General features: G+C 37.3%; 2 protein-coding genes and 1 long non-coding RNA gene across 4 annotated transcripts in view; all 3 read right to left on the reverse strand.

The window, feature by feature from the left end:
• Window positions 1-4,104, reverse strand: part of LOC127414582 (somatomedin-B and thrombospondin type-1 domain-containing protein-like) — a 29,643-nt gene extending 25,539 nt beyond the window's left edge. Inside the window, exons 1-2 of one of the 2 annotated variants that reach the window (XM_051652713.1) lie at window positions 3,976-4,104; window positions 2,196-2,335 (exon numbers count right to left, since the gene is read on the reverse strand). In XM_051652713.1, the coding sequence (XP_051508673.1) occupies window positions 2,196-2,247 (52 nt within the window). In that variant the 5' untranslated portion in view covers window positions 2,248-2,335; window positions 3,976-4,104. Of the gene's footprint in view, window positions 1-2,195; window positions 2,472-3,975 lie in introns of both variants that reach the window. The other variant, XM_051652712.1, reaches the window with a different exon arrangement.
• Window positions 186-1,345, reverse strand: LOC127414594 (uncharacterized). Its single transcript, XR_007892821.1, has 4 exons — window positions 1,328-1,345; window positions 1,108-1,239; window positions 318-405; window positions 186-229 (listed from the first exon to the last, which is right to left on the reverse strand). It is a non-coding gene; the product is annotated as an uncharacterized LOC127414594 (long non-coding RNA).
• Window positions 4,105-7,923: 3,819 nt separating the features above from the next.
• Window positions 7,924-24,428, reverse strand: part of LOC127414577 (tricarboxylate transport protein B, mitochondrial-like) — a 34,572-nt gene continuing 18,067 nt past the window's right edge. The window contains exons 4-9 of the mRNA XM_051652707.1: window positions 16,912-17,050; window positions 16,729-16,813; window positions 12,054-12,158; window positions 11,736-11,851; window positions 9,345-9,418; window positions 7,924-9,173 (exon numbers count right to left, since the gene is read on the reverse strand). Of these exons, the coding sequence (XP_051508667.1) occupies window positions 9,059-9,173; window positions 9,345-9,418; window positions 11,736-11,851; window positions 12,054-12,158; window positions 16,729-16,813; window positions 16,912-17,050 (634 nt within the window). The 3' untranslated portion in view covers window positions 7,924-9,058. The remainder of the gene's footprint in view (window positions 9,174-9,344; window positions 9,419-11,735; window positions 11,852-12,053; window positions 12,159-16,728; window positions 16,814-16,911; window positions 17,051-24,428) is intronic.

Raw genomic sequence — 24,428 nt, forward strand, 5'->3', positions numbered from 1 at the left:
ACAAATGACCTCATTACTCGCGGGAATACCCATTCTGGATAATTACAAATGACCTCATTACTCGCGGGAATTCCCATTCTTGATATTTACAAATGACCTCATTACTCGCGGGAATACCCATTCTTGATAATTACAAATGACCTCATTACTCGCGGGAATACCCATTCTTGATAATTACAAATGACCTCATTACTCGCGGGAATTCCCATTCTTGATATTTACAAATGACCTCATTACTCGCGGGAATTCCCATTCTTGATATTTACAAATGACCTCATTACTCGCGGGAATACCCATTCTTGATAATTACAAATGACCTCATTACTCGCGGGAATACCCATTCTTGATAATTACAAATGACCTCATTACTCGCGGGAATACCCATTCTTGATAATTACAAATGACCTCATTACTCGCGGGAATTCCCATTCTTGATATTTACAAATGACCTCATAACTCACATTAATTCACATTTTTGATATTTACAAATGACTTCATTACTCGCAGGAATTCCCATTCTTGATATTTACAAATGACCTCATTACTCACGGGAATTCCCATTCTTGATATTTACAAATGACCTCATTACTCGCGGGAATTCCCATTCTTGATATTTACAAATGACCTCATTACTCGAGGGAATTCCCATTCTTGATATTTACAAATAACCTCATTACTCGTGGGAAATCCCATTCTTGATATTTACAAATGACCTCATTACTCGCGGGAATTCCCATTCTTGATATTTACAAATGACCTCATTACTCGCGGGAATTCCCATTCTTGATATTTACAAATGACCTCATTACTCGTGGGAAATCCCATTCTTGATATTTACAAATGACCTCATTACTCGCGGGAATTCCCATTCTTGATGTTTAAAAATGATGGCATTACTCGCGGGAATTCCCATTCTTGATAATTACAAATGACCTCATTACTCGCGGGAATTCCCATTCTTGATATTTACAAATGACTTCATTACTCGTGGGAATTCCCATTCTTTATGTTTACAAATGACCATTACTTGCGGGAATTCCCATTCTTGATGTTTACAAATGACCTCATTACTCGCGGGAATTCCCATTCTTGATGTTTACAAATGACCTCATTACTCGCGGGAATTCCCATTCTTGATATTTACAAATGACCTCATTACTCGCGGGAATTCCCATTCTTGATATTTACAAATGACCTCATTACCCGTGGGAATTCCCATTCTTGATATTTACAAATTACCTCATTACTCGCGGGAATTCCCATTCTTGATGTTTACAAATGACCTCATTACTCGCGGGAATTCCCATTCTTGATATTTACAAATGACCTCATTACCCGTGGGAATTCCCATTCTTGATATTTACAAATGACCTCATAACTCACATTAATTCACATTTTTGATGTTTACAAATGACCTCATTACTCGCGGGAATTCCCATTCTTGATGTTTACAAATGACCTCATTACTCGCGGGAATTCCCATTCTTGATATTTACAAATGACCTCATTACCCGTGGGAATTCCCATTCTTGATATTTACAAATTACCTCATTACTCGCGGGAATTCCCATTCTTGATATTTACAAATGACCTCATAACTCACATTAATTCACATTTTTGATGTTTACAAATGACTTCATTACTCACGGGAATTCCCATTCTTGATGTTTAAAAATGATGTCATTACTCGCAGGAATACCCATTCTTAATATTTAAAAACTGTCATTTTTTATATCAAGAATATTTAATATTTTAAAACTGTCATTTTTTATATCAAGAATATTTAATATTTAAAAACTGTCCTTTTTTATACCAAGAATGAATGTTTTTTACTAGTACACACCTGAATACTGATATACTTACAGTAGAATAAGGATTTTAACTGGTGAAAATTGAATTGTCGGTATCTATAATTTATATCCTGCAATGACATTCATAAATTTGGTGGTGAAAAAAAGGACTTTCCTGAGAATCTAACCAGCAGAAGTTACAGTTTACACACTTCTTATGATCAACAGTCACTTCAATCACACCGCCATGACGTCACAACACAACGTGTCTATCAAGTGATAGTGATTATGCGCGCCATCAGCACGTTTGATGATAGTCTGACAGCAGTAACAGGTTATTTATTATTATTATTATTATTATTATTATGAGTACAAATAATTGTCCTTATGTACATTGTAACTCACCTGATATGTGACACGCTGTGTGATAGTCGTCACAGCAGTCTCCGGTCCTCATGCAGTATGTGTCGCAGTAACAAACAGTTTTTCTCCCGGTGAACTCCACACACTCGTTATTCCGTCCCGGACAGCAGTGCGGTGACGGTCTATCCGCGCATCCCGCGTCACACACACCGGATACACACATTAAAAATATAAACACAACAAAAACGCAATGCCTCATCACATTTACTCCAAGCATCCTGAATCTCTGTTAAAATCTCTGATAATTAAGTCTCGGATCTGGGAAAAAAAAAAAAACTTTTATATGCACTGAATGAATCTTATAACACCGAACACGAGCATCGATGAACTTCAGCTGTGAGTGCGCTTAATGATTCTGACTCACTCAATCAAAGCGCGTCTGACTCACCTCACACAGCGCCGCCTACCGGACAGATATCAGAACGACACACACAGCGCCGCCTACCGGACAGATATCAGAATGACACACACAACGCCGCCTACCGGACAGATATCAGAACGACACACACAGCGCCGCCTACCGGACATATCAGAATGACACACACAGCGCTTTCCAAAAAACAATTTTTCTGTCACTTACAGTGCAGCTTTCTTATAATAAACATGTAAACATTTCAATCTAAATCCAATTGTTATATCTGAATGTAAATCCTAAATATAGATTTAAATATGTGGCCAAAGACATTTAATGAAAAAAATAAGCAGTTCAAAATATGAAATAACTATAGATAACAATCTAAATGGTTGATAAATGTTAAATAACATTTAAGTTAAATCTAAATCTTGAGCTAAACATTTAAAGAAAAATATACCTTTATTGGTTAGTATTTAAGAAAACAATCATGTATAAAAAATGTGACATGAATTAAAATTGCTTAGAATATTTTTTAAATGCTTGTTGAGGTATGGCAAAACTGGGCAATTTTGTGTAACATGCTTTATTTTAAATTCAGCACATACACATTTTGGGTAAATTAGAGTTTATGAGACATTTAAAAAAAAAAATCTGCATTTAACTGGGATTTTACCCAAATAACCAAGACATCAAACAAACAAAACAACCCTTAATGACATCAAAACAATTCAGATAATCCAAATTACCCCATTATATTGCAATTTACTGCATATATATATATATATATATAATGCCACTTAAAATAGTGCAGCTTTGTGATTATAAGCATGTAAATAAATATTAAATACAAACCAAGAGCATATATTTAAATATAAATCTAATTTTTATGTCTAAATCTAAATCTAAATATGTACCTTAAATAATACGTTTAGAGAGAAAAAAAAATAGTTCATATTTATTAAACCTTTTTTTAACATCTATGGCTTAATAAATATTTAAAATAATTATAGATAGCGAAGTAAATGTTAAATAAATGTTAGGTTAAACATTAACGTTAGGCTAAAAGTTTAAATATATGTTAGGTTGAATCTAAATATTGAGCTAAAAAAAAATCAGGGAAAAATAGTATATTTATTTTTGAGACCATTCTGAAAGTATAAAATATGTGACCATAATGAATATTGCGTTGAAAAATGTTCAAATGCTTATTTAGGTAGGCCTCAGTCTTGCTTTATTTTACATTCAGCATCATTTAGTACACATTTTTGCATTTTGCTGCAATTTTGCCCAAACAAAACAACCCTCAATCACATCACAACACAACAGAGTTTAAGTGTCCCAAATTACCCCAATGCACTGCATGCATATATAAATGTACAGTTAGATTTAGACATTTAGTATACACACCTTTATTCAAAGTGACTTTAGGCTGGTTATCTCTTATTGAACTCATCAGCTCAGTATAGAGACTCCATGAGCTGAACTGGAGTGCAGTGTTGATGTACTGCGGGAACAGGGTTGGGAAACACTGCGCCACACGCTTCAGCTCTGATCTGACCAGAGAACAGCACCCTGTTATTATGCAAAGACGAACATCTGTTTGCGCAACATTCATTTCCTGACCTCAGTGTTGCATGATAATTACATAATTCTGGTGGGATTATGAAATACCCCACAGTGATGACATCTAAACTGATATGAGCAGAAATATTCAGTGGAGTCAGTCTGTCTGATAGTTCCACTCATAATAAACATGATGGAAATACTTCTTGAGAAAAAACATAATAATAGTGCAAATAGTGTAAACAAGAAATCACTACAAAAAAATAATAATATAAGAATGGGATATACAGTATAATTAAATGTATTTTGTCAGAATATATTTAGATTAGAATAAAATAACAATTGTACAAAAGACTGACTTGAAAGTACTAAGATGAGATCACATTTTATGATCACCTGCTACATGAAAATCGTAAGTCCGATCAGTTTGACAAGTCATAACAATCTGAGTCCGACCAGTCTGAAGGCCTGTACCAAGTTCGGTGGCTGTAGCTTGAAAGCTGTAGGTGTTACAGTTGATAATTTGGACATTGGTTTAGGGATTTTGGAAAAACTCTTAACCATGTCTGTAGAATTACAGTATGTTGGCTTTGTCAAGGCAATACAACAACCCACTTTTCTGTACTTGCAAACGCTTTTGGGTTCTGGCTAGATGTGACAAAGGTAGAGAGACATTCAGACAGAAAGAGAGAGAGGTTTCCTTCTATCTATTAGACAAATAGCTATTGTAAAATGGGCATAAAGAGAAGAGGAATCTCTCGACTGTGTGTGTGTGTGGCATAGTGGGCTAAAGCACATAACTGGTCATCAGAAGGTTGCTGGTTCAATTCCCACAGCCATCACCTGTCCTTGAGCAAGGCACTTAACTCTAGGTTGTTCCAGGGGGATTGTCCCTGTAATAAGTGCACTGTAAGTTGCTTTGGATAAAAATGTCTGCCAAATGCATAAATGTAAATGTTAAAGGTGCTGCAAGTGATTTTTTTCATGAAAAGGTATGCACATTTTTTCCTACTCCCTGAAAGATATTAATGAAATAATTGGTGTAAAATATCTCACCGGTCTTTGTGACAGCTCTAGACTCTGTGAAGCTTTCTGCCTGTCAATCATTTTGCACGTTGTAGCTGCAACGAAATATTGTGGCTTAATGTGATGTTTTTGCCATGTTTTTCATAACAGTTGTCAGATGAGGGCGCTATTTTGCTACTGCTGTGTTTGACAACAGTGGGATGATGGTGTTCTGCTTGGAGTCGGTGGCAACGGTGTCTTTGATGTGCGGGGGTTTGGAAAGAGGAGGCGTGGCTTATTCAATGGCTCAGTTCCAAAATTCCAGAACGGCAAAAATCCATAGAAATACATAGGTAGATGCCTCATTCGGCAAGTTCGGAAACGTCAACCGTGGCGCCATCTTGGAACGGTCAACAAGGAGAGCTGTTTGAATGGAAGTAAATGGAGAGCAAGCTTCAGACCACTGCATAAACTGCTTTTGTGTGGAAACAGTTAATCATGTAATTATTTGACTGACTGGGTGCTAATTTTCAGTATGTTTGCCATGATATATTAATTTGTAGAGGACTTTATTTGCAGTTTGATATGGGGAAAATCTGTTTTTAGAAGTGTAGTCAGGATGTTTCTATATTATCTAAAATATTGCCCAATGTTTGGCAAATCAGATAATCTGAAACTTGGCTGGAAAAGACAATAGACTTGTCAATTTACATTCATGTGTTGATGGGTGGCTGTTGACCTATCCAATATGGCAGATGCACTGATGTATCGCGGTCAATAAAAACAGCTGCTACTAATGTATCTACGTATATATATCTATGCAAAAATAGCTTACAGTACCTTTAAAATCAGATAAAATCTTATGACCAATTTATGCAGAAATTCAGCTAAATCCAAAGGATTCACATACATTTTCCTGCAACTGTACAAATATTCAATAAAACAAAATAACACTGAAGACACCTTGTTTAACCGTATTATGAAAATAAAATAATTTTATTAGCACGTTGTTTAGTATTAGGAAGCTTCAGATCTACAAAGAAAAAAGGCTGTACATACTGTATTGCACAAACAATTCCATAGAATATTGCTAAAGGGACAGATGCACTAACTCACAAATACATACAAACATCAACACGGAAGCATTAATCTGTCCAGACACATAAAACACGTCTAACCCCCTCAATGTTGGATTCAACCCTCTTGATGTCAGGAGTGCTGAATGACTTTCGACCAATTAAAGAATTAGTGATGGCATCAAACCCATTTTTCTTAACAGGTTTGTACACAGAAAACAACATCACACAATAAATTCTGCATATTAGCTTCCTCACAGCGTTAAAAATGGTTCGATATCATGGAATCACATTTAAGTTTATGCACAACGCAAGATAGCTGCTACATTCACTGAATCCATATTTCAGTTGTCTACATTAAGATATTGCACATGGACAAATACAGCAGATCTGAGATCAGTGCAAACACACAGATATATTGAGGAAGATGCAAAAAAACTAAGACAAGACTGGCGATAGAATTATTATTTAAATGTAAGTTCATGCTTAGGTTTAATGGTTAAAGGCACATATGCAACATAACATGAACATAAATATAAAATATATTCAAATTAATATTAATAAAAAATGTTTTATAAATGTAAAAATATGTGTTAAAAAAAAAGGCATTAAAAATGGATACTAACATCATAATATGGAATGATCTGTAGGTTAAATTACTCTTTAAATGTAAACATATTTATAAATATTCATATACTCCCAGTATATAAATGTTACTACTTAACCTTCTAGATTTTGTCAGTCTGGACAAGTTAAAACATTCTAACATTAAAGGATTAATTCACCCCAAAATGAAAATTCAGTCATTGTTTACTCACCCCGTGTTGTTATAACCCTATATGACTTTCTTTCTTTCTTTGAACACAAAGGGAGAAATTGTGAATAAATGTTGTGCTCAGTGATGTCATACAATGGCAGTTTATGGTGACCACCTCTTCAAGCTTCAAAAGAACACAAAAGTTTAATTCAGAAGTCTAATAAATTATTCCATGAGACTCATGATTGTTATGAAAGCATACGATAAGATTTGATGAGAAACAAACTGAATTCTAATGTATAATTTAGTGAAAATGTTCACTGACCGTTGATCTCCTGTGTGCATTCATGATAGGACACGAGAGCAACAGTTCACATGACATTGGGGTGTTCAAGCGAAAACTTGTTTTGTTTATCTAAAAACAGGTCCTCCACAGTGATAGTGACAACAGAACACAACACAGCTGCACACAAAACAGAGAACAGAACTTACTAAACATGTCTGAAGAGTGTGTAGTTGAAGAATTGATGCATTTCTATGCCCAGCCTTATTTTTTTATTTTTTTTTTTTTGAGTTTTTGGACCGGTGCAAGTTCACAGTGGACGGAGTCACCCACTCAATGCTGAAAATAGAAAACAAGCAATTGACAGAATGTACTGTCGCTCGTCACTGCTTAGGACAAAAACTCTGATTAACATAGAAAATATACCTTTTTATCTTGTGTCGTTTGCCGTCACTTTAGGACACGTGTGACTGTGGCTGCCTGTAGATTCCTCGATGTTTCTGTTTGATTTCTGAGTACTCCGTTAAAAAAAATAAGGCTGGGCATAGAAATGCATCAATTCTTTGACTACAAACTCTTCAGACATGTTTAGTAAGTTCTGTTCTCTGTTTTGTGTGCAGCTGTGTTGTGTTCTGTTGTCACTATCACTGTGGAGGACCTGTTTTTAGATAAATAAAATGTGTTTTCGCTTGAACGCCCCAATGTCATGAGGGGGCTACGTGAACTTGCTCTCATGTCAAGTTGAATGAACGTACACCGGAGCTCAATGGTCAGTGAACATTTTCACGAAATAATACATTAGATTTCAGTTTGTCTTCTGAATTATACTTTTGTGTTCTTGTTTTTTTTCTCCCAATTTGGAATGCCCAATTCCCAATGTGCTTTTAAGTCCTCGTGGTCGTGTAGTGATTTGCCTCCGCATCTGAGACTGTCAACCCGCGCATCTTATCACGTGGCTTGTTGAGCGTGTTGCCATGGAGACATAGTGTGTGTGGAAGCTTCAAGCCATCCACCACGGCAACCACGCTCAACTCACCATGCGCCCCACCGAGAACGAACCACATTATAGCGACCACGAGGAGGTTACCCCATGTGACTCTAACCTCCCTAGCAACCGGGCCAATTTGGTTGCTTAGGAGACCTGGCTGGAGTCACTCAGCACGCCCTGGATTTGAACTAGCGAACTAGCAAGCTCCAGGGGTGGTAGTCAGCGTCTTTACCACTGAGCTACCCAGGCCCCCCCACTTTTGTGTTCTTTTGAAGCTTGAAGAGGTGGTCACCATAAACTGCCATTGTATGACATCACTGAGCACAACATTCATTCACAATTTCTCCCTTACTCCCATTGTTCAGTAAACAATGACTGAATTTTCATTTTTGGGTGAACTAATCCTTTAAAAACGTTACTATTTTTACTATTTTCTATACATTCTATGTATAGGGGGTATGTAGCAATGTAGTAATAACAGGTGTGTTAAATTTAGCTGTTAAAAAATATATTTATGAACAAACACTGAATGTGTTAAATTTGGCACTCTTAAATCGTGTCTATTTTTTACAGCTACTGATGAGCCTCTTTAAGAAATAAAAAATGAAAATATTTTATTATTATGTGCATATTTCAATGCAAGTTTAATAAGAAGAGATGCTGAAGGTGAAAAATGAATAAAACTGAACTGAAATTAAAGTAAACAGCTGACTGTGCTAACTGAGGCCTGTGTACTGTACTGTTATTGACACGTATTTTTCACACAGTGATCGCGTCTCATGTGATCTTCTCCTCTTTTCTCTCTGGTCTTTATTTTTTCACTCTGTTTTCCAGACTTTGTTCAGGACCTTCACGACTTCCTCATAGATGATAAAGACTATGGCCACGTCTAAACACACTCTGCCCAGACGAGGAACCGTGCCCTTGTAGAACCTGCAGGAGACGTCAACATACTCAGAGTGAGGAAAAGGTTTTAAACTGGACACTGATCTTCCTGGAGACTCAATAAATTGGTTTATAAAACTCTGTTAGACACAATATAGTAACATGAGGAGCTAATGGTGAACTTGAACTTGAACTTATTGAACACAGAAACACACTTACGCAGCTGGCCCTTCATGTTTCATGATCTTCACGGCACAGTCCATTGTGTTTTTATACTTGTGAGCTTCCAAACCCTGAGAAGAAAAACGAAACCTCAAACACTACTACTTTATTTCCAATGGAAAATATTGAAGATTGGTATTTAGAAGCTTACAACAGCATGATTCCGAATGTAATATTGCTTTTAAATGACTGTTCTTTAAACAAAAATTGCAGCCAGTTATTTTTTGTCAATTTTAGCTCCTCAAGTGAAAACATACGGAAGCCCTGAACTGCACTTTGAAAAAAAAAAAAAAATTTACTAGGTGATTTAGTCACCTTTAGTCAGTGATTTAGTGTCTTAGTGCCTTCCTGAGCATATGTCCTACAAAAAAAAAAATTCTGCCCAAAAAAAAAAAAAAAAAAAAAAAATTCAAGTTTTTTTTCCACTCTCTCAGATGTTTTTTTTTCTGTCTAGAAAAATATTTTTTTCTAAAAAAAAATTTCTCAAAAAATGTTTTTCTCCTTAAAGAGCACCTATTATGCTATTATATCAAATATCACCTTTCATGTAGTGTGTTATATAGCTGTTTGTGAATGTAAAAAAGTCTGCAAAGTTTCAAAAATCAAGGTGCATGACAAATGGAGTTATTGACTCCCAAAAGAAAGAACCGATTCTGAACACCTGAAACGAGTCGTTAGTAATTCCAGACTTACTTCCTGTACTAACCTACGTAACTTGGTAACAAAAAACCCGCCTCTGGTCTTCATTGGCTGTTCACGAACAGCTTTGACCCGCCCTCAAACACTACACTAAGCGGTAGACCAATCACAGCAGACTGGGACATCTGACCAATCAGAGCAGAGTATGCTCTCCGAAAGGAGGAGTTTAGAATGAATCCTTTAGAACGGATCATTGAACGAGTCGTTTTTTGACACTGGGGGAAAAAGCTAATGCTGCAATTTAAATTATGAGCAAATTAAAGTGTTTTTTTGACCTTGGATGCATGTAAATCTATTGCATGAGACCTTTAAAACAAAATTAGGCACGTTTAAAAACCATAATAGGTGCATAAGAGGCAACACATGAACATTTTTTTGTTGTTTTGTTTTTTGCTTGCTAGCTAACAATTAGCATGCACTACCAACCTCGGCCACCAGGTTCCACTATCTTATGCTTACAAGGTGACAGATGACAGTTGTGGTACTTGATCTGTTGATTTATAGTTGTACAATATTCTAACAAGAATGTTTAGCTAATCTTAATCAAGGAAATAAACATATAATGTTGAAGAGTCTACTAACACATGAAATCCCATAATTAAATGAATATACCTCATGTTACACATGTTTCATGTGGCATTCGTTGTCAAGTGGGACATCGGGAGTTATTTCTGGTTGTTTGATGACATTCACCATTGGGAATATCGATGCTGCTATTGATATTGTGCTTTTTTCTTTTGTTGGCCTATGTAAAATATGTATGTGCTAGATTGACAGAAAAATAATAATAATGTAGAGAAAAAAAAAACATTTATACATGAAGACATTTATTTTTTTATAGGACATAAGCTCAGGAAGGCACTAAAACATCTATATAATTTTTTTTTAACCTTATGATTTTTTTTTTTTTTCACAGTGCGGTTCAGAGCTTCCGTAAAAACTTTTCCAGGCTTTCAGGGAATATTCCGGGTTCAATACAAGTTGAGCTCAATCAACAGCATTTGTGGCAGAATGTTGATTACCATAAAAATTAATTCCTTTTCTTTAAAAAAATCAAAAATCTGTGTTACAGTGAGGCACTTACAATGGAAGTGAATGAGGCCGGTTTTTGGCAGGTTAAAAGGCAGAAATGTGAAGCTTATGATTTTATAAAAGCACACAATTATTCTTCTGTAAATACTTGTGTATCATTTGAGCTGTAAAGTTGTTTAAATTGTTGTTTTTACGTTATCATGGCAACAAAGTAGTAAAATTGTATAACTTTCCACATATGTGGTTAGTAAATGATTTTATGACAGTAAAATCATGTTAACACATATATTGTTTATGTCTTGTGTCTATACGTTTGAAACAGTGAGTATTTTAACGTTTACAGATTGACCCCATTGACTTCCATTGTAAGTGTCTCACTGGAACACACATTTGTGCTTTTATTAAAGAAAACAAGGGATGAGTCGAAATAATTGTTTGTGGTAATCAACATGATGCCACAAATGCTGTCGATTGAGCTTAACTTGTCTTGAAACCAAAATATTCCTTTAATCAGCCACTTTCACTGTAAACAGCTTCGTTCTCTATATTGGGAACAATCTAGTTCCTAGAGCTAGATTTGCTACATGCATCTGTGTAGACACGAGGTAGGGTCCCTTAAAAGTATGCACACACATCTATGTACTGACATGTGTGTACCTGCATTCTGGTCTTGATGACGTCCAGAGGCGTGTTTCCAAACACACTAGCTGCCCCAGCGATCGCACCGAACGCACCTGTCACCATGGGGTTGATGGACTTGTTGGGGTTATCACCTGTGAAACCAAGAATAGCAACTGTCAGATGCATGTGCATGTGATAACACACATGGGCTGAGATGGGATTTTATTTGCTGTCTGAGTACTCAATGTCCAGCAGGGGGAAGTGTTGCTTACAAAACCATGAAGTACACACCGTCATCTTCTTCTACACTGCTAAAACGTTCATTCATAAACACACATACACTCACTCACTCACCTTTGTACCAGTTTCTGAGAGAGGTCATGACAAAGAATCGGATCGCCTGATTGGATCCTTGTTTAAGGATTGTGGCTGTGAGGCCTTGATACGTCCCCCTGATTCCTGAGAGACAGAAAAACAATGTTAGGAACTTACTTGGACATGAAAGCATTCAATGTCATCTGCATTACTGTATGTTAGTATAGTTTCAGTGGGCAAACAAAGTACTTACTGTAAATGCCTACTAGCACCAATAGTGATGCAACAAAACAATGTGAATCACAGGCAAAAATCTGGATTTCAACAAAACTTTTCACACAAAGTGACACATTTTTTTTTAATAGTTTCTGAGTTTACACGAGTCTGTGCATGCAAAATACAAAAGTAATACTTCAATACAAAAAACAACCCATTTAGCAAATACAACCCATCGCTGAGATGTAATAGATTGGTAGTCTCTGTGCAAAAATGAAACAATGGAAGTAAAATAGTGTGAAAGTACTGATTGTGTGTGATTCTCACAAAACCTGTCAAACAATGTCCTGATCATATTTAACCCCAAATCAATAATAATAATAATATATATATATATATATATATATATATACAGTGGTGTGAAACAGTGTTTGCCCCCTTCCTGATTTCTTATTTTTTTGCATGTTTGTCACACTTAAATGTTTCAGATCATCAAACAAGTTTAAATATTAGTCAAAGATAACACAAGTAAACACAAAATGGAGTTTTTAAATGAAGGTTGTTATTATTAAGGGAAAACAAAATCCAAACCTACATGGCCCTGTGTGAAAAAGTGATTGCCCCCTAAACCTAATAACTGGTTGGGGCACCCTTAGCAGCAACAACTGCAATCAAGCGTTTGCGATAACTTGCAATGAGTCTTTTACAGCGCTGTGGAGGAATTTTGGCCCACTCATCTTTGCAGAATTGTTGTAATTCAGCCACATTGGAGGGTTTTCGAGCATGAACTGCCTTTTTAAGGTCATGCCACAGCATCTCAATAGGATTCAGGTCAGGACTTTGACTAGGCCACTCCAAAGTCTTCATTTTGTTTTTCTTCAGCCATTCAGAGGTGGACTTGCTGGTGTGTTTTGGATCATTGTCCTGCTGCAGAACCCAAGTTCGCTTCAGCTTGAGGTCACGAACAGATGGCCGGACATTCTCCTTCAGGATTTTTTGGTAGACAGCAGAATTCATGGTTCCATTTATCACAGCAAGTCTTCCAGGTCCTGAAGCAGCAAAACAGCCCCAGACCATCACACGACCACCACCATATTTTACTGTTGGTATGATGTTCTTTTTCTGAAATGCGGTGTTACTTTTACGCCAGATGTAATGGGACACACACCTTCCGAAAAGTTCAACTTTTGTCTCGTCAGTCCACAGAGTATTTTCCCAAAAGTCTTGGGGATCATCAAGATGTTTTCTGGCAAAAATGAGACGAGCCTTAATGTTCTTTTTGCTCAGCAGTGGTTTTCGTCTTGGAACTCTGCCATGCAGGCCATTTTTGCCCAGTCTCTTTCTTATGGTGGAGTCATGAACACTGACCTTAACTGAGGCAAGTGAGGCCTGCAGTTCTTTGGATGTTGTTGTGGGGTCTTTTGTGACCTCTTGGATGAGTCGTCGCTGCGCTCTTGGGGTAATTTTGGTCGGCCGGCCACTCCTGGGAAGGTTCACCACTGTTCCATGTTTTCGCCATTTGTGGATAATGGCTCTCACTGTGGTTCTCTGGAGTCCCAAAGCTTTAGAAATGGCTTTATAACCTTTTCCAGACTGATAGATCTCAATTACTTTCTTTCTCATTTGTTCCTGAATTTCTTTGGATCTCGGCATGATGTCTAGCTTTTGAAGATCTTTTGGTCTACTTCACTTTGTCAGGCAGGTCCTATTTAAGTGATTTCTTGATTGAGAACAGGTGTGGCAGTAATCAGGCCTGGGTGTGGCTAGAGAAATTGAACTCAGGTGTGATAAACCACAGTTAAGTTATGTTTTAACAGGTGGGGCAAACACTTTTTCACACAGGGCCATGTTGGTTTGGATTATATTTTCCCTTAATAATAACAACCTTCATTTAAAAACGGTATTTTGTGTTTACTTGTGTTATCTTTGACTAATATTTAAACTTGTTTGATGATCTGAAACATTTAAGTGTGACAAACATGCAAAAAAATAAGAAATCAGGAAGGGGGCAAACACTGTTTCACACCACTGTATATATATATATATATATATATATATATACACCGATCAGCCACAACATTAAAACCACCTGCCTAATATTGTGTAGGTCCCCCTCGTGCCGCCAAAACAGCACCAACCCGCATCTCAGAACAGCATTCAGAGATGATATTCTTCTCACCACAATTGTACAGAGTGGTTATCTGAGTTACCGTAGACTTTGTCAGTTCAAACCAGTCTGGCCATTCTCTGTTGACCTCTCTCATCAACAAGACATTTCCGTCCACAGAACTGACGCTCACTGGATGTTTTGTGTTTTTGGCACCATTCGGAGTAAATTCTAGAGACTGTTGTGTGTGAAAATCCAAGAAATACTCAAACCAGCCCATCTGGCACCAACAATCATCCATGCGATTATCTAATCAGCCAATCGTGTGGCAGCAGTGTAGTGCATAAAATCATGCAGATGCGGGTCAGGAGCTTCAGTTAATGTTCACATCAACCATCAGAATGGGGGAAAAATTTGATCTCAGAGATTTGGAGCGTGGCATGATTGTTGGTGCCAGATAACTAACCCTAATACGATTAAGCATCTGTGGGATGTGCTCCACCTTGCAGCTTACAGGACTTGAAGGATCTGCTGCTAATGTCTTGGTGCCAGATACCACAGGACACCTTCAGAGGTCTTGTAGAGTCCATGCCTCGGCGGGTCGGCACAGTTTTGGCAGCACGTGGAGGACCAACAGCATATTAGGCAGGTGTTTCCATGTTTTTAAAGAGTACGAGTACTGATAGTTCCTTTTCGGGACTCACCGATACCTATTTTTTAAAATAGTTTTTTTATTTCATATCAACAGTTTATTTCAATTTTATCATCAAATGGTGTCAAAAAAAGTTATTATTTCAAACTTTAATCAAATGAAAATAGAATTAATTTAACATAATACTATATTATTTTTATCCAAACATTTTTTTAATCCAAAATACAACATTATTTGTCAAATAAAATGCTGTGTACAATATATTGCTTAAATATAATACACAATTTATCATCATCAGTGTACAAGAGCAAATATTACTGCCGAAGTTAGAATCATGATTAGGGTGACCATACGTCCTCTCTTTCCTGGACATGTCCTCTTTTTTGGACCTTAAAAAAGTGTCTGGCCGGGATTTCAAAATTTGGTCAATTGGTCGATTTATAAGAGGCTTGCAGCAACTATTGGCCAAAAGTCCTGCCTGTCAATCTCTCCGTGAATGCGCGAAGCGCTATTGTGTTCGGCATCCAACAGTTACTTGACATTAGCAGCAAATGCCATCTGAGTGGAAACAATGCCCAAACGAAAGTGCAAATTTACAGAAGATTTGCACACAAAATTCCCATGCTTTCGTCCAGGTCATGATCCGTGGGAAGCAGACTGTATGACATGTAAAGCTGGCACTTATGTGTCAGTTGCTAATAAAGGTGCAAGTGATTTAGAAGCACACATTAGCTCTGCCAAGCATAAAGGGTCAGCAAAAGGTGAAAGTTCATCAGGTAATTTAACGGACTACTTTTTGCGACCAGGTAAAATTGTTATCACATTGCTTAATTTTCCTTGGCACTTCAAAATAATAGTAATAGTAAATGAAGGTACACTCATGGCATCAAATATTTTATTTTAGTACATGGACATTCAAAAGAATGTTGGAATTGTTTATTTATTTATGTATATTTATGTTATGCTAATAGAGTGTGTTTTTCACTGTATTAAAGTTTTGAACCCTATTATTCCACCCCAATGTGGCTGTGATTTTATTAAATAAATATATAGTCTGTATGCGCTGCACGCTACAAAGTGAATTAGCGCTCTGCCTGCTGTCATCTGCTACAAACAGAGTGTGCGATGATTATAATGGTGTTTTCCGTGTATGAGACAAAGAGCTCTAAAAGGTATGAGCATTTTGTGTCTTTATGTTGGCACAATACCGACTCCACACATTCACTTTGAAGTGTGCAGCACATGCAAACTATATGTTTATCTCATTAAATCGCAGGCTTTGCGGTTACACTAGTTCATAACGTGATTTTAATTTGTGCGCTGAATGTTTATGTAATGACACTCGTACGTCAGATGATATTGTTTTTTGGTGTCTGAGCATTTTTACGAGCACTAGTACAAGTACATGAGCGCAGTATTGGATCCGATTCCGCATTGCGGTCATAAAAATACTTCACATAGTAAAAACATTAATGGCCCTAAAATAGGCTTCAATGTCCATATGAAAAATATAATTTCTTATTTGTTTCTTTTGATTTTGGAGTAACATAGGGCCAGGACATGTTCTTGACAGGTTTCATGAGAATCACCGTTGTGTTAATAATAATAGCAAAGTCGTTTTAATGGCAGTCCTGGCCACTTGTGTGGAAAATTTGCACTAGGTCTAAATAGGCCTTACGTTTTCCCCACAGCTATGAGGATCAGTAGTCAAAACAAAGCGTACCAAAACAGTTCTGTACCTTGAGTTCTGACGATCTCTTGCACTCCATGAAAAAAACCTCGATATTTGGGATTGGCTGAGGATTGATCATGGATGAATTTCACCTAGAAATGTGAGAGAGCAATATGGCTTTGGTAAACATTAGAAAGATATTAACGCTACCATTATATTCAACATTAAACTTTTGATCTTTTGACCTTACCTTTATTGTCTCCATGGGACAGACGACTAGAACCGCCTCCATGACGCCTGCGCCTAAACCGCATACTAACCCACGAGTGCTGTCCAGTTTCCCCGACTCATCTTTCATCTGATTACTCAATATTTCAAACACACCAAACCTGCAGAAAGATTCCTTATTTTAAAGTCAACATAAAATGACATTCGCAACCCATTTTACTTCCGTTATGTGACATGTTTCATTATTTCTAACATAAATATTTCATCCAATGTACAGTTTTTGCATCATTATGCTTGGATGTGTATATAGACTGTTTTAAATTGAGTGAGAGAATGAAACAAAAGGCGATAGAAGCAAACATTACATACAGAGAACAGAGCTCGAGGGCAGTAAAATAATTAGACGCCAACCATGCATTTCCACAAAACCTATTCCCGTTCCATGCCTCACCTTAAATAATTTCTATCCTTCCTCTTTAATCGCATAACATCAGCAGTAACCCGAGCAACCGCTGGAGGGGCGGCCACAGGTGTCCATTAACAGCAGGAAGCAATGGTGTATTTTTACTACCTGCTGAATGTTTTTAAAACCACATGTGTTTTTTTCAGTGCTCAATGCTCAAGAGACACGACGTCAGGAAGTCTAGCAGAGATAGAGAGATATTTATAGAACTGAATTGAACTGTAGAGTATACTCGAGGTAAACAAAGACAAGCCTGAACTGTCATTTATCACTGTACCTGTCTGGCTTCTGTCTCTACAGGAATAAAAAATGCACACCCTCTTGTTAACCCATCTTTCTTTCTCTCTCTTTAGATATATTTATGTTTATAACTCAAATTTAATTTTAAAATGATCCATTCAGCACTATTTGTTTAAATTTTGCAGCATGATAGGATTCAACTTATGTTTCCAAGACAGACAGAGGCTGTTTCGAATGGAAAATTATTGTTCTGCTTACTGCATACTGCAAAGTATGCACTGCCTACTAATTTTTAATAGTATGTGAAATAGAGGTAGACCGATAGTGGATTATTCTGATACCGATAACCAAGGTGGCGGAAAACGCAGATAACCGATTAATTGGCCGATAGTTTGTTTTTTATCGATTTATATAATGATGAAACATTTCTTAGTCTTTCCTTATTATGAATAAAACCCCAAAAGCAGTTTAGTGTGCAACCAAAATCCCAATAATAAACTAAAAATGTTTTATTTGGTGCATAACACTAGACATTTAATTATAAGCCTTAAATAATTGGCTCAGTTACAATGCTCTATATGTAAGTCTTTACCAAATGAAGCTTTTTATAGCATAGCCTATATATTCACCAGATGATTTTATATACAGTATATACATTTACCAGATGAGGTTTACTGATGAGGAATAAAAGTAAAAAAAAATCATCTGCCACTATCGGCAGAGATTTTCGCCAATAGCAACTATCGGCACGATTAATCAGTTAAACCGATATATCGGCCTACTTCTAATGTGAAATGCAGTATGCAACAATAAACATTTAGTATACTCAAACAAACAGTAGGAAGCTCTTTGTTGTAAAAACAATAAAGGGAAATGTTGTCACATGACCTCAGTATGGCTATGTTTGGTATGGAATACTAGAGCTGTGTCCCAAATGATGTGCATTTACACTATACACTATACACTCAACCACTCAAATGGAACACTAACGTTTATTTTTATTACATGAAAGCATTCGCCGTTTTTCATCTGAAAGTAGTGACATTTCAAGTGCACGCAATGGGTCTGTTCCAAAACTTAGTGAGCTGACATGCTGTCTCCTGCCTATATAGACAGCTGTCTTCTATGGAAGCTTCCTTACTGAAACAATGCCTCATAAGAGAGAGATTCGGAACGCTCTACATAGGCGGCAGCTCCACGTGGCATTCAAATAGCACTCGTCACGCTCATCATGGTGCATTCTGGTATCGCCTGCCCGGGGAAGGATACATACGATGCTATATATATATATATATATATATATATATATATATATATATATATATATATATATATATACAGTTGTGCTCAAAAGTTTGCATACCCTGGCAGAAATTGTGACATTTTGGCATTGATTTTGAAAATATGACTGATCATGCAAAAAAACTGTCTTTTATTTAAGGATAGTGATCATATGAAGCCAATTATTATCACATAGTTGTTTGGCTCCTTTTTAAATCATAATGATAACAGAAATCACCCAAATGGCCCTGATCAAAAGTTTACATACCCTTGAATGTTTGGCCTTGTTACAGACACACAAGGTGACACACACAGGTTTAAATGGCAATTAAAGGTTCATTTCCCACACCTGTGGCTTTTTAAATTGCAATTAGTGTCTGTGTATAAATAGTCAATGAGTTTGTTAGCTCTCACATGGATGCATTGAGCAGGCTAGATACTGAGACATGGGGAGCAGAAAAGAACTGTCAAAAGACCTGCGTAACAAGGTAATGGAACTTTATAAAGATGGAAAAGGATATAAAAAGATATCCAGAGCCTTGAAAATGCTAGTCAGTACTGTTCAATCACTTATTAAGAAGTGGAAAATTCAGGGATCTCTTGATACCAAGCCAAGGTCAGGTAGACCAAGAAAGATTTCAGCCACAACTGCCAGAAGAATTGTTCAGGATACAAAGAAAAACCCACAGGTAACCTCAGGAGAAATACAGACTGCTCTGGAAAAAGACGGTGTGGTTGTTTCAAGGAGCACAATACGACGATACTTGAACAAATATGAGCTGCATGGTCGAGTTGCCAGAAAGAAGCCTTTACTGCGCCAATGCCACAAAAAAGCCAGTTACAATATGCCCGACAACACCTTGACACGCCTCACAGCTTCTGGCACACTGTAATTTGGAGTGACGAGACCAAAATAGAGCTTTATGGTCACAACTATAAGCACTATGTTTGCAGAGGGGTCAACAAGGCCTATAGTCAAAAGAATACCATCCCCACTGTGAAGCATGGTGGTGGCTCACTGATGTTTGGGGGTGTGTGAGTTCTAAAGACACGGGGAATCTTGTGAAAATTGATGGCAAGATGAATGCAGCATGTTATCAGAAAATACTGGCAGACAATTTGCATTCTTCTGCACGAAAGCTGCGCATGGGACGCTCTTAGACTTTCCAGCATGGCAATAACCCTAAGCACAAGGCCAAGTTGACCCTCCAGTGGTTACAGCAGAAAAAGGTGAAGGTTCTGGAGTGGCCATCACAGTCTCCTGACCTTAATATCATCGAGCCACTCTGGGGAGATCTCAAATGTGCGGTTCATGCAAGATGACCAAAGACTCTGCATGACCTGGAGGCATTTTGCCAAGACGAATGGGCAGCTATACCACCTGCAAGAATTTGGGGCCTCATAGACAACTATTACAAAAGACTGCACGCTGTCATTGATGCTAAAGGGGGCAATACACAGTATTAAGAACTAAGGGTATGCAGACTTTTGAACAGGGGTCATTTCATTTTTTTCATTGTTGCCATGTTTTGTTTTATGATTGTGCCATTCTGTTATAACCTACAGTTGAATATGAATCCCATAAGAAATAAAAGAAATGTGTTTTGCCTGCTCACTCATGTTTTCTTTAAAAATGGTACATATATTACCAATTCTCCAAGGGTATGCAAACTTTTGAGCACAACTGTATATGTATATATATATATATATATACATATATAGTCTACCCTCCCTAGCAACCGGGCCAATTTGGTTGCTTAGGAGTCACTCAGCACGCCCTAGATTCAAACTCGTGACTCCAGGGGTGGTAGTCAGCGTCAACACTCGCTGAGCTACCCAGGCCCCCCATACGATGCTATCTTAAAATTTGTCCAAAACGAGGTATCTAATGAGACAGCATAATTAAGATACCTACGTTTTGGAACAGCCTTCGCGTCGTGAGTGTGCCTATGATGTTTTAGCATGTTAGCCAAACTCGCTACATAACGTACATATTCACACTGCGTGGGGTGATGGTAAAGCATTCAACTCATATTTGTAACTTGCTGTCATCACTAGCTATGTTTCCATCCAAGTTGTGAATTTAATTTATGCGAAAAACCATAATATCGCAAAAACATTGTGCGAATAAAGCATGTTTCCAACTAATGTGTTCAAAAGAACAAAAACATCACTTCCGGAGGAATTTTAGCCACTATGAATTTTTTTTTAATATAAAATACTTATTTTTCAAAAGTGTCAATAAACCTGCTCTTTGGCACAGTTCATGTATTTGCCATGCAAATTCTATGCAGTATTTGGATTTTCTAGATACCGTTATTTCAGAATGACCAGAGCAACATTTCAGATGTGATTATTGGTCCGCTGGTTAGTCCAGTAATGAACGAGATATTCAGTCACGTTTATTTTTTGATACGCATCTTGTATTCCTAGTAAATTCAATAGGAGTTTATTCGGTAAATGTGTTTCCATCATAGTTCATGTGCATTTCTTCTTATCGAATAAAACACATATCCACCTCAAGCGAGCGTGTATGTTTTTTATGCACATTTTGGAGATTTTATTCGCATCTTGGTGTTTCCATCCAACAGTTTTTATGCGATATCCAAAAATGTGCATTAATATATGTGGATGGAAACTCAGCTACAGAAGTTTCGCTACTTGCTACATTCATCATTATTTACAATTATTTTCTCAGGCCAGAATCATGGCCAAGTAACTCCGCCCCTTCCGCAATGTGCGGCAAGCCGCTAGCACAGAATGCCTGATGTGTCCAACATTCCACAATTCATTATTTTGGTTAAAGTATATCACATGGGTACCTAGAGTACTCTTCTTTACGTAACGTTTTCAGTGTGAACACACTACTTGCGCAAAATGCCATAGAATAGTGCAGAAATATGTGATTTGGGACGCAGCTTAGCATACTGCTGTCTGTTCAGTATACACTGAATACTAACTACTGTATACCATATTTTAAAAAGTATGTGAAACCACATTATGGAACAATAAATATTACAAACAATAGTATACAAAATTGTTGTCAAATGACCTCATCATGTTACTTGTTCAATTCAGTGAGTGACACTTTCCTTTTTCACTCTAGTGTATAAAACTAAAAGTGTATTTTGCAAAAGTATATTTTGCATTTTAATTTTACTTAATATGCATAGTATGCATGCTACATACATCATATATAGTAAGAGTAGTATGCTAGTAGTATGGTAGTATGCTAATCCAAACAGCCCCCATTATTACAGCAGAAATAAAATTTATTTTATAAGTTATTTTGCATGTTTACTTCAACAAGCTTGAGCAATCTAATAATGTGTCAATAAGGAGATAGTTGGGAACATTGCATTGTGGGATACGGTATTCATTGCATAGTGCTCTATTGTTTAATACATGTTTAAACAGCCTGGCCAAAAAGAAGTTGCATAATCTAATATTTTGTTGGACCACCTTTAGCTTTGATTATGGCATGTATTCGTCATGGCATTGTTTTGACAACCTTATGCAACATCACAACATTTATTTCCGTCCAGAGTTGCATTAATTTTTGGCCGAGATCTTGTATCGATGACGGGAGAGTTGAACCACTCTGTAAAGTCTTCTCAAGCACATCCCAAAGACTTTCAATGGGGTTAAGGTCAGTACTCTGTGGTGATGTGTGAAAATGATTCCTCATGCTCCCTGAATCACTCTTTCACAATTTAAGCCCGATGAATCTTGGCATTGTCATCCTGGAATATGCCCATGCCGTCAGGGAAGAAAAAATCCATTGATGGGATATCCTGGTCATTCAGTACATTCAGGTAGTCAGCTGACTTCATTTTATTACCGCATAACGTTGCTGAGACGAGACCTGACCAGTTGAAGCAACCCCAGATCATAACACTGCCTCCAGAGTCTTGTACAGTGGGCACTATGAATGACGGGTGCATCATGTGCTTCCCTTCTTACTCTGACACGCCCATCGCTTTGGAATAGGGTAAATCTGGACTCATCAGACCACATGACCTTTTTCCATTGCTCCATAGTTCAATCTTTATGCTCCCTAGCACATTGAAGTTGTTTTTTCTGATTAGCCTCACTAACTAATGGCTTTCTTGTGGCCACACAGCTGTTTAGTTCCAATCATGTAAGTTCTCGTCTCATTGTGCGTGTGGAAATGCTCTTACTTTCACTATTAAACATAGCCGTGAGTTCTACTGTTGATGTTTTACGATGTGACTCCACCAAGCGTTTTAGTGATCTCACGATCATTCAAGACTATTCTGACCAAATTTCTTCCGTGAAGCTGACGGTTCACCACTATCCTTCCAGGTTTTAATAATGCGTTGGACAGTTCTTAACCCAATTCCAGTGATTTCAGCAATCTCCTTAGTTATTTTCTTTGCTTGATGCAGGCCAATAATTGGCCAACATCTTTTCCACAACCACGGGATACGTCTTCCGACATGGTTGTTTAAGAATTCAGAATTGTTGCCAGCTGAATCATATTAATCACTGCAATAATGATCCAATCACAGGCTCTTAAGTATCTGCTTATTTAAATCCAAACGGTGACTTTTTTTTGGGGCCAGGCAGTGTATTATAGTGTATATAAATTAATTAAAATAAAATGTGCATACTGTGCACAGTATACATTCTATACACGGACTAACATACTATGCAAGTAGTGTGGTAGTATGTTATTGAAGACGTATTCTAATTATTTTGCTCTTTCTGTCATGCTGTCTCTCTCTCAGAAATTTTGACAGAAAACAAGACAAAGATACTGATTAAAAATGTGATTTTTGGCAGTGCGGGATGGTTTGGGTGTGGCGTTCTGGAGAGCACATCAGAATTTAAATAAGACGAAGGTTGTAAATGTAATCTGGGCTTGAATCCAGCAGTCTTAGATGAGTTACAGTGTCAGATGTACAGCACAGACTCCATTAGTGGGGCAAACACAAGGTCACCCCCCAAAAATAAGTTCAATCAGCTAATGAAAAGAGGGGGAAGGAGGAGAAAGAGAGGAGCGGAGGAGACAAGGAAGAGAGGATAATCAATCTGAGTGCTGAATTGCTGGACGGAGGGACACTGACTTAAAGAGACAAGCAACTCTAAACCACATCTGAACCAGAACCCATCAGAGCCTCTCTTGACTCAGTAGAGCACAACAGTCCGGTTCCGAAGGTAAACAAAAAATGCAATCATTTTCTCCGTAGGGGAATCGATTATTAATGATACAAATGTTTAAATACAGAGGTTGTTAATCAAGGGTATATGCTTTTATTGAAGCCATCAGTCCACATTATTTCCGCTGTATTTTCCTTTTTGTGTGAACTATCACTTTAAAGGGATACACAACACACAATGCTGTCTATACAGAAAATGTGTGTTTATGTGTAATGAAGTCAGTTCTGCTGACTTCCTCAGTGACCAGAAAACCTCAGAGCATCAGTGTGACAGACAGCACTGGGCACGCACTGCTGGACCTGTCATTTAAACCTAAACACACAGGCACAGGGACGTCACCCGTGTATAAATGTGAAAAGAACTGCCATAAA

The sequence above is a fragment of the Myxocyprinus asiaticus genome, chromosome 24 (genome assembly GCF_019703515.2).
Source record: "Myxocyprinus asiaticus isolate MX2 ecotype Aquarium Trade chromosome 24, UBuf_Myxa_2, whole genome shotgun sequence".
In the NCBI taxonomy this organism is placed as follows: Eukaryota; Metazoa; Chordata; class Actinopteri; order Cypriniformes; family Catostomidae; genus Myxocyprinus; species Myxocyprinus asiaticus.